This window comes from Megalops cyprinoides, chromosome 8 (genome assembly GCF_013368585.1).
Source record: "Megalops cyprinoides isolate fMegCyp1 chromosome 8, fMegCyp1.pri, whole genome shotgun sequence".
NCBI lineage: Eukaryota > Metazoa > Chordata > Actinopteri > Elopiformes > Megalopidae > Megalops > Megalops cyprinoides.
Genome location: NC_050590.1, coordinates 15,849,720 through 15,861,024, shown reverse-complemented (window position 1 = coordinate 15,861,024; position 11,305 = coordinate 15,849,720). Strand labels below are relative to the sequence as shown.

General features: G+C 39.5%; 1 protein-coding gene across 1 annotated transcript; it reads left to right on the top strand.

Moving 5' to 3' along the window:
* Positions 1-4,358: 4,358 nt before the first annotated feature.
* atmin (ATM interactor) lies at positions 4,359-10,873 on the top strand. The gene is made up of 4 exons (XM_036535308.1): positions 4,359-4,623; positions 7,681-7,806; positions 8,091-8,290; positions 8,449-10,873. The coding sequence occupies exons 1-4, from the start codon at positions 4,378-4,380 to the stop codon at positions 10,211-10,213; spliced, it is 2,337 nt and encodes a 778-aa protein (XP_036391201.1). The 5' UTR covers positions 4,359-4,377; the 3' UTR covers positions 10,214-10,873.
* Positions 10,874-11,305: the final 432 nt, after the last annotated feature.

Here is an 11,305-nt window from a genome sequence, read left to right as displayed (position 1 = left end):
AGAACAAGTGCCAGATACCGAAACAGCTGAGAAGCTCCACCAACAGGCAGGACCCACTCGCTGCTTACCTAAAGAAAGAGATCTACAATATCTAAGTGCTGTTTATCAGCACTTACCACTCACTTGTGTGAGAGCCTCCCCTCTGGGGCACTGCTGTTTCCATGGAGCTGTACTGAATTTGTGTCATTACTATGCCCTCCAACAGCTCCAGTCTGGACAATGCAGCTGTGCTGTGCCCTGTTGCTATATTCCACTGGCGTGGAGATTAGTCAGTTTTCACAGAATAACTTTGTTATAAAATGTTTTTTATTATTATTCAAAAATAGCTAAAGACAAGTCAGTCTCCCAGGTTATAAAAAGCATGTGTATACAATGTGCATTTAGATTTTGTTCTGGAGAAATGTGAGGAGATTTTTGTATTTGTTCTTAAAACCATGTTTTGTTCTAGCCTCACAGAAACTATGTGATACTGCATCATTATTCTTTATGGAATCCAAAGCTTTGTTGGACGATGTCATAATCTGTTAATGTTGTCACAAAAACCTCCTCTTATATGCTAGATGGACCTATTTTACTGATCCACCACCAGCAAAGAGATTTATTTATTTATGAGTTATACAATGTATTGGTGTCATAGACAGAGCACATGTGGAGCAGAATCATGTAAAATGAAGGGTGACAAATCCCAGCCATCCTGTGATGTACACATAACAGTTTGATCAAAATCCTGCTGTGCATGAGTAATATCCAGAGACACAGTAGATTGCACCTTAAAAAAAGAAACGATTATTTCAAATGAAATGACTCAAGTTATTTTAAAGGCACAGGGGTCATCAGCTTCTCATCTTTACAAGCAGCTCTGACCAGCTCTTACTGGCACTTGTATAATAATGATGATGTCAATTCTTTATATTCTATTTGTTAATGCAAATTGCAGAGTTATGAAAAGCCTCATCCCTGCTGCTCCTGCAGACAAGATACTTTTGTGCATGTGCATGTGCATACATGCGTGTGTGTGTAGACATTGTGGGTTATCAAACTAGGTTGTGACATACTAAAAAAAAAAAAAAAAACACCATCAGTTTGGCTAATCAGAGCACCAACCATGAGGATTTGGGTGAGCTTGTATTATCTTTTGAATATGCAGTCTTGCTTTAGACACATCAACATAATTAATATATAAACATCTATGTGCAGAGAAACATGTTCACTTATGCTATGTCCTCTCAAAATGAAATCAGTTCTATCTGCCATGGACTGGAGGTGCATGAGCTTTCACTCTGGGGAATCAAAAACAGCTGTACAAATGGGCTCAACAGGTTTTCATGGAAACTGCAAATAACTTGGATGAAACTGCACAATAACGGTCTTACATTTTTCTTTCATTGTTTCTTCATGTGGTGATCTGCTTTAACACTGAAACCAATAATATTCCTCTTGTGACAAGTTTAGTAATTGGAATTTATTGGTCGTCAAAGAAACAGGAAACCACCATAAGCTTTAGTATTCATAATTTCAAGATGGAAAAAGAGGAATCCCCAAGGGTCACAATGTCCTTTCAATTTCATTTTATTCACACACTGCACTGTGGTCTCAATTCCATTGCAGAGCCAGCAGCTAGTGAGTCTGTTCTACAGATGACTAGGGTTCTTGTTGCAAATAGGGCAGTTGAAAATGATCAGAGCTGAAATGAGAAAGTCATACACTGTGAAGAAGATATACACTCATAAAACAAAACTGGATTTGTTTAATGTTGGGCTTTGTTTAAATTGCATTCATTAAATTACATTCATTTAGCAAATGCTCTTATCCAGAGCAACTGCTGGCACAAAAGAACAGAAAGAATACAAAAGAATACACAAAAGTGTATCCATTCAAGTTAAATGAGCAACAGTGTCAATCAGGCTAACAACACTCCCAGACCAGTGAGTGTGAGCGTAACATTAACCACAACTTAACGTGCGAAACCTGACTAGACAATGGAAGACAAGTGTTATACCATACATCACAGTCACTAGATCATGGAATCCAAAACACATTCTGATACTACACATAAAATAAACAGCAAGTAATAAAAGTAGCAGGTCTTCGGGAGCAGGGACCGAGGTGGAACCGAGATGCAGTCTGAAGAGGTGGGTCTTCAGTCTACATCGGAAGATAGTCAGTGATTCTGCCCTCCTGATCCCTGTAGGGAGTTCATTCCACCACTGAGGGGCCAGTATAGACAGCGTTTGTGTCTAAGAGGAGCAAACACGTCGCAATGGGACATTCATTTGCCTCATGGTTGCAGAGCAGAGTGATCTGGGTGGCAGATGTGGTTTGAAGACCAACTGTAGGTATGAGGGGGCTGTCCCGTCCAAGGGGGCTGCACCGGTGCCGAGGTTTTGACCTTGGTGCAAGCAATAACAGGGAGCCAGTGAACTGAGATGAAGTGGGCCGTGACTGAAAGCATAGTCATGCTTTGCTTATAATTTTCAAGAAACTTAAACTACTCTAACGAACAGCTGAAAGGCAACAGGATGTAAAGCAGATGAGAGGAGTTATTCCAATTTCAGGTTTACCCAATGGAGCATGCAGTTTCTTGTATTGTGGTAAATACTTAAGTTTGGACGTATTGGAATTGCCGGACTAAATGAAAAAGATTTTATAGTTTAATGTTCCTTCACAATCCAGTGTTAACATTAATGAATAATAAGTATAATGGAAAGCAGAAGATCAAAATGCGGTGGTGGTATAATATTGAGGTGGGAAAATGGGATTCCCATGTGCAGTTGTTGTGTTGCCACTAGGGGGCAGTTGACATCAATCCCTTAATGCTCTTGTGTATTCTGAATTTCCATAAAATGTTCATTTTAAAAAAAAAAATTACCGACTTACTTTAACACACTAAACTACTCTGCATGAGTTAGTACTACTGCTTGAAAAAAATCTGCCATTAAAACGACTGATATCAAAATGAAAACCAAGTTACACTAAATACATCTGTATGACAACAAACCTGACCTATACCTGACACAAACTTGATGAGAAAGACAGTTCCAAAATAAACCTACCCAGTTTTTCCAAAATTGTTGCACATAATGTGGTCCTTTGGCTTTTTTTGTCTTACCCTCTGAAGAGAATGAAGTCAATGTTCATGCAAGTGTGAAGCATGGGAAAGAGTCACAGGTATGGGTACAGGAATGTAGCCTACATAAGAAGTGTTATTTATGTAATCTATGAATTGTTTTCCATGGTGTGTGACATTATTCCACTTGTAAAGGTTATAACATTATAGCAAGTATGAAGCAATGTATGAGGTAGCATACATACATATCCTTTGTAGGGTCATTTTAGCAACTGTTATATATGGCACAAATAGGAAAAATGTATAATTCACAAATCTTTCATTCACAGATTTTCACATTACACTTTGACATTTAGCAATTTCCTAACACAAAGTGTAGAACAGGGGGATGGATATGTCAAGGCATTGCTACAAAGAGCAGGGCATTATTGTATGGTATGATCCAAGCTGGGAGCTACAAGCACAGGCATATGATATCATGAGTGTAGGTTTGCAACAGTAAAACATGACATTGATGGAGAAGATGTCTTTGATCTTGACCCTTTTTGCAATTGGAGAATTTGATGTGTCACATGATCATATTCCCTTCAGATGTTAAAATGAAAATAGGTCCAAGAATTACTGTAAATTATTGTATGGGTTTCCTTTGGAATCAAGTTAATGTCACGAAGTTAACCAGAAGTTAAATGTCAAGTTTGTGAGAGGTAATGATGTCAATGAACTTAGTTTAGTGTCACTTGGTTTTGTGAGTGTCTACTTTATGAGGTATCATTTACTTTGGTACTATATGTTAGCAGTTTGAAAAATACTATACACAGCAAGTGATGTAGTGTAACAGGGTAGGCCTAGTGGTGTATGTTGCATGTCAAACGAGAGTGATTACTGTATAAATGGTGAATGTTTATCAGAATAGGACTGCAGTACAACGATATGTTAACATCAAGGTAGATAGCGAATTGCGTAGCAACACTGATAGTTCTATCAAAATAAAACAAAGTACCTACCTATATATCCATTGCCAACCTTATTTGCTAGCTAACTAGCGAACAAACTCAGTTTAGCTAGCAAGCTCAGAATTTATATAACCCTAACCCTAACCTTGTTATATTACCGGAACGAACAGGTACCGTGAAATTTATTAATGAGGAACAATTAATAACTGAATTGTGTTAAGCCAGGCTGTTCAGTAATGTAGTCATTGGTCGCGCGAAAAGGAGTGGTTCCTCGGAAGTGGGCGGAGTTCTTTATGTGGTGTGTGTGCCTTGCGCACTTTCAGTTCGAGAACCGACAGTACTACCAGCAGCAGAAATATGGCTGCTGCTGCTCCAGAAAGTGAAAGAGCACATGCCAGTAACAATAAGAACAGCATCTGTACAATAAGTCACAAAGACAACGAGGAGCTGCCTTCACAGATTCGGGAAATTATAAAACCATCCATCAATGAACTAACCAAAGAAGTGCGGACTAATATCCTCTGTACCGTACAGGGATGTGGCAAGATTCTCCCGAACACTCCTGCTCTGAACATGCACCTTGTGAAGTCACACAGGGTCAAGGTACTTTCAGAAACTAGCTGGCCGTTTGTACACTTAGTTAATACAAGGGACCATTTTTTCTACGTAGTGTATGATTAGATTGTTACTTAACAAGTTGCCTGCCTAACGTTAGCAAACGTGGCCGTTTTCTTGACTGGATGGTTGAACAAATGCAAGTCACTGAACTGTTGGTTGATTTCTGGTTAGCTACGAGCTAACCAAGGTAAACATTGATAGGATTGTCGTGTTTTCATGGGGTTTGTTACGTATAGTGTATTATATCATATGATTATGTCTGTTTGCAGATTTTAGTTAAACAATACTCATCGTGCCTCGACTGTAGTACGTAGCTAGTTAGCAATTTAACGTTACCTTACGTCAAGTTAGCTAGCTAGCCAGCACGCGAATCAGTGCCCCTCTTCTTACCTATTACTGTAACTAAGAGTATAGTTAACTAGTGTATATAATATTGCCGGCACATGGTAAATAGAATTTTGTTCGCGACTCCAGGGTCAAAAATTGCTATATAGCTGTAATTTTAATTCCCAGCACAGATGTAGCGTTACTTTTGTAGTTTGTTAAAATACGGAAGGCTCTATATAACGCTGTTTTATGTAACAGAAGCGCAGTGCTGTGCAGGTTTCTGGTATTGCTAGGCTTTTTTTTTTATTTCTGAATGTAACGTTACCGCAATGCGAATTCACCTTGCGAGCTACCTAGATCGATGAGCACCGTAGTTAGCCAATCTAATAACACACGAGTATATGTTTAATATATTACAATATTTCATGTTTGAATCTGTGTTTAATTCAAGCTTTTGAATGGATAGCGTTGGCCAACGCGAGGAACAGTCAAAAATGGTCAGTTTTCTTGCATTACAAAATTTAGTCACTTCTTTGCTTCTTCGCTTAGTGCAGCTATTCCTGCTATGGTGCATATTGATTAAAGTAGAACTCCAGGTTACATATAGCGTGTGGTCCTGCATAGATGTTTTGAGACACGCCAAATTATTATATGATCATACAGCAAATTGGTCCTACCATTCAGGGAAATGATTTGTTGGGTTTATAAGCTGAGTTGTATATACAGAGGAGTACGTCATTGTGTAATTTAGCCAGTGCAATACAAGTTTGAAAATACGTGGGAAAATGTCCCCTTCTGCACGTATTCCCGCTTTCCTTTCAGTGTTATGACTGTAAAAGTCTTGCTGCTGCGGGACGACTTAACTCTTTTAAACCAAAATAAATTCAGGCCGCGGTTGAAACAGTTCCTTATGTTTTTGTATAGGCTGTTCTTGTTAACCCAAAAATTGCTTTAACATTGGACATATCTGCATATCACTGTTGATATTTATGTTCCTTGCTTATGAATTGGCACATATTCCTGTTTATAAAAACACACGAGCATGATGTACAAAATGTATTGTTTAACACCCCATGAAAGTTACAGGATGTCAGACTGAGCACAATGAGCTCAGATGAAGGCTGCTTGGGTATGAATGCCTGATTATAGATGTGACAGCCTGGATAGAAATATTATCCAGCTCAACAAAGAAGAAAGCAAGGGTCTGTCCTTACCCGTGCAGGTTAATGCATTATTAATTGACGCAGGATGAGATATACAGACACTCAGTTTTGCATGCTGCGCAGTCCCACGTTTGCAGCTATGCAGTTGCAGAATTCTCTATAGAATTCCAGTGCTTACTCCAAACAGACTCCATCTGTGTGATACCAGCACAGTTTTCAGCCAGCCAATCAAAGACTCCGGGTTGACAGGCAAAGATTCAATATTGCCATATTTGTTCTACATGTAGATAAGTGCCTGTGGAGAGTGTTGGTTCCCAGATGCTTCTTCTCACTCACAGCACTGGAAATTTTACTGGTACTGCAACTTATACAATTATCTGCAGTGTATTTTATTTATTGATTGGAATATCCAGTCATAAATATTGACCATTTGACCATCTTTTTAATATGATCAAAATATCACTATATTTCTAACCCTTCACACTTTGGGGCGTGTGATATTTGCCAGATTGTGGTTAAATTAGCAACCGATTCCGTACTCATGCCTTTTTGGTTTTTCTTTATTTAGATTTTCAACTGGATAAATGCATAATTGAATACAATCAACTAATGTGATCTTAAGAGTCTCAGCAACATAACATGCTATTGTGTCCTCTTTCCCATCACAAACATGCAGTCTAAATTTGGCATTTATGCTGGAATACCTCACTCCTTCTTCTGTCCCATGGAAAATGCGATGTATTGTTTTGAAAGTCTCACTGTTGAATGATGATGTTGACAGAGATAACAGCTGCTATTCTGTTGTGTTTCAGAACCACCAGAGGAAGAGTGATGTACAGTAGATGGCATGCTCAGTACACATTTAAGCTTATTGCCTTATGGCACCTCTTTCACTCAATGTGATGATTATCTAAGACCTTTACTTGCAACCATAGCAACTTTGTGTCTGGTTTGCCCGATAGTCACTTCTGCATTGAATAGGCAGCTAGGCAACAGAAATTAGCTGCTGTGTAAACATTTAGTTATTTTCCTGCATTAGGGTTACTTTTTCCTGTATGCTGCCAAATTATTATTGCCTGCTATTTACTGCCCCATATTAGTGTTTTAAAGAGAGCAGGGTTGGTGTGCTGGTTGTGGAATACAAACATTAGAAACCCATTGTACCACTCCTTTACACTGGCTGCAATGAGTAATGAAAAGAGAGGGTTTAGAAATCTGTCCAAGAAATACATTCTGTGGGTAGAATTCCAAGCATAAGATTAATTTAAGAACACTAGGGATACTTAATGAGATTGTAAAGGGTTGGGGGAAACCTCCAGTGATCATTTATCCGCAGTAAATCAGCATGTTAATGTGGAGTTTAATGCTATCTCAGAAATTAATGGCTTTGATACTGTTAACTGCTGGAACTTTAACTGTTAAGTTTATTTATTTATTTATTTATGTGTGTAGGCATGTATGTATGTATGTATGTGTGATGTACAGATGGATGGATTGATTGATTGATTGATTTCACTATGTCAAGTCCCTCACACTTTTATCTGTGTTTCAGGATGGTCTTGTCAACCCCACAGTCAGGAAGGATATGAAAGGATTGCCAAAACTTTACTGTTGTCCAATAGAGGGCTGCCCAAGAGGACCCAACAGACCGTTCTCCCAGTTTTCCCTGGTTAAACAGGTATTGCCACTTCTATAAATTAGTTATGTAAAGCTTTTCTGGCATTAAGTGTTGTTTATCAATATTTCCACTGTGCCTTCATTCATTCATCTAAATTACAAGATACTATTAAAGAAAATATTCAAAAGTAGTTGCTTTTAATCTGAGCTCATCATGTCCTTTTAAATATATATAATTTTCTGTGGTGCCCATTGCAAGGTTTTATAATAATTTCTAGTTTAATGTTCGTCTTGTATGATTACGGTAATTTTTAAAATTAAATTATTTTCATATTTTCTCAAAAGCACTTCATGAAAATGCACGCTGAAAAGAAACACAAATGTGCTAAGTGCAGCAACTGCTACAGCACAGAGTGGGACCTGAAGAGGCATGCTGAGGATTGCGGAAAGACCTATCACTGCACTTGTGGGTGCCCTTATGCCAGCAGAGCTGCACTGCTGTCTCACATCTACAGGACAGGGCACGAGGTTCCCACAGAGCACAGGTACTCTTTAGTCTATATTGCAAGGAGCTTACATTTCCAATGGCATCATTTTGTATGGTGAGGATTTTTTAAGGAAGTGTGTGCATTCACAAAGTTTCTGCTCATTTATTACTATTGGTATCAACTGTTGGTAAACATTTTCCCTCTTCATATTTCAGATATCCACCTGTGAAAAAAAGAAAGATGGAGAAGTCCTTAAGTGGAGCAACAAAAGTCAGACCTAATGGGCAGACATATCAGATGGTGAAGATGGAAAAAGATACTTCTGAGGTGTTTATTTCAGTTGATAGGGTCTGTCACTCAGATTCTGGGTGCCAGAACAACAGTCCAACTGAAAATGTCCAAAAGCCTCTCCTCCTAAAGCCAAAAGTTGCCTTGGTAAATGTTCCTGTGATGCAGTTTGCACACTTGCCCTTTTTCCTGTCTTCAACAGATAATAACACACTGAGACCAGTTGTACTGACTGTGGACAGTCAAGGCTCTCTAATGAGCACTGTTCAACTTGTCCCCCAATCAGTGGGAACAGTGATGCCAGTGCTGGACACAAAGACTGTGACCGTTAGAGACTCCATGCCCATGTTCAGCATGAGTCCAAATCCTGTTAGTACTGGAGTGCAAGTGAATTTGGACAGAGTGGCCTCTGGTTATACCCCGGTCAGTGACGTGGGACACAGGAATAAAAGTACATCCACCAACATTCAGACGGATATATCTTACCTCACAAAAGGCCCCACACCAGTGGCGTCATCCACTGTGGGGGAGTCCTCAGTTTCATCTTGTTCCCAAACAGACATCAGTGTTAGCGCCCAGGTCCTGTTGCCAGTCAGTGTAGAAACACAGACTTTTCTGTCACAGTCCAAAATAACATCCTCCATTGGTGCACAGACGGATAGTTTTGGACAGACAGACCTTCCCTCATACAGTGTTACCAGGGAAACGCAGACCAATGCAAGTTTCTGCACCCTTGAAGATAGAAGACAGATGGACCAAACTATGATGTGCGCAGAACTTTTCGATAACAATTCCTTCAGTAATTCCATGGAAGCAGGCTTGAAGGAGAGACCATTTCAAAAAGACTCTGTGGAGGGACCTCTAATCACAGGTGGTTCTAGTGTTTACGATGATAAGCCAGTAGAGGTAACATGCTTTGGTTCCCAGACCGAAATTCTCCATCAAAACCCTGTGGCAGACAATCAGACTCAGACTATGACATTATTCAGTGACTTGGAGAACATCTTATCTGAAAGTATGGCCAGTAATGCCCTGGACAACCATGAGACACTGCCGGATACCACAACAACTTGTGAAGCAAGTCTGTCGTCTGTCCAAGAGCAGAACACTGGGATCGACTTTGATTTAGAGGAGTTCTTAAAGGCTGTACACATTCAGACACAAACGGAGGAAAGCGAACTGTGCACTGAAACACCTCTGGAGTCCCTTGACATTGAAACTCAGACTGACTTTTTGTTGTTTGACAACCCAACTCATGACAGAAACACTAGAGTTCATCCAAATGATCTTGGGTTGGAGATGTTTGATACCCAGACACAGACTGATCTGGATTTCTTTCTGGACACAAGCAGTCACATGGCCCTAGGAAACTTCCTCAAACAGTCAAGCTTCTCTATTAGCACAGAGTCCTCAGACACTGAGACACAGACAGACATTCACCACACACTACAGTCCAGTGATAATGATAGCCATGTCAAGCACAACAGTACAGAGACACAAACAGTTACCAGCTCTTTTGACAGTCTGGGAAACTTGTTCCTGACCAGTAACCAGACCCAAACAGTAATGGATGACTTTCTCATGGCCGACCTTGCCTGGAACACCATGGAGTCCCATTTCAGCTCTGTGGAAACTCAGACGTGTGAGGAGCTCTTTTCTCTCTTTCAACACTCTGAGAAACTCAACAGCTGAATGCCCCTGGTGTGAGTTCTGAGGCTGTGATTCATTGAAAAGACAGGTTTCTGGTGTCTAGTGACGGCCCCTCTCTGAGGGGGATCTGGGGTTTCACTGACGCATTTCACTAAATTCCCATTAGCAAAGTGCTCTACATAGCGGGAAGGTGAATCTTCAAATGTAGTTTATCTTTATCACTGAGGACATTCCACAGTGTTTGGCTCTCAGAGATCCACAGCACACCATCAGCTCAGAGCCTGATCTTCTGTTTACATTTCTGCACAGAAAGAAGTACTCAAGTGAGCTTGTTTTTCTTTTATTTCAATATTTCAAAACTCTAACACTAATATAACTGTGTCTTATCAGCTGAAAATTGTAAATGTATATTTCAAAGCAGTGTCTGTGCCATTGGACAACTTGACACAGGTGGTGTGCTCTATTTCTTGCGGCAAAAAAGTGTTGGCATATTAAGATAAAAGTAATTGTCTAAGAATTGTCTTTTTTGCCAGTAATTTGTGCAGTGCAATTGTTACAGACCACCTGTTTACTAAGATAGTTCATTATGAGTCAGATGGCACTTTCATTGTACTTTATTAATAAATTCACTTTAGTTGTATTGTAGACTGATGTTACCTGTACAAAAAAGTACTGTGCAGAACTCGTAAAATGGTTTCAGCTACACTCTTGTCACTGTGAGAAGTGATTATATATGCCTACTTGAGTTTTTGAACTCATTTAGCCTTGCAAACCATTGTTTACAGTCTCATCAGCTCTTGTACTGCATGTTGCAGATTCTTTGAGTGATTAAGAATTGTAAATCACTTCATTATCAGTACAACTTACTTTTTGTGAGGCATGTTCCAAAGATGCTTTTTTTCTTTTTAAAACCTTTTTGCATGACCAGACTATTCTGTACTGAAATATTCTTGGCCTAATGTGTATTCAGTACCTTAAGGAATGTGTCCTCACATGGTAAAAATCAGTATTTACATCAATTACCTGCAGGTTGATTGGAGGTTATGTGATTGCCCCTGTGTGTCGGTCTCTTTGTGAACAGGATAACTGGAAAAAAGCTATGTATGGATTTGGACAAAACCTGGTGAAATGACT

Excerpts from the sequence above, each read along its gene's own strand:
- atmin (XM_036535308.1), top strand. The coding sequence starts at position 4,378 with ATGGCTGCTGCTGCTCCAGAAAGTGAAAGAGCACATGCCAGTAACAAT. Across the intron at positions 4,624-7,680 it reads TGAAGTCACACAGGGTCAAG|GATGGTCTTGTCAACCCCAC; the intron begins GTACTTTCAGAA and ends TCTGTGTTTCAG. Across the intron at positions 7,807-8,090 it reads AGTTTTCCCTGGTTAAACAG|CACTTCATGAAAATGCACGC; the intron begins GTATTGCCACTT and ends TTTTCTCAAAAG.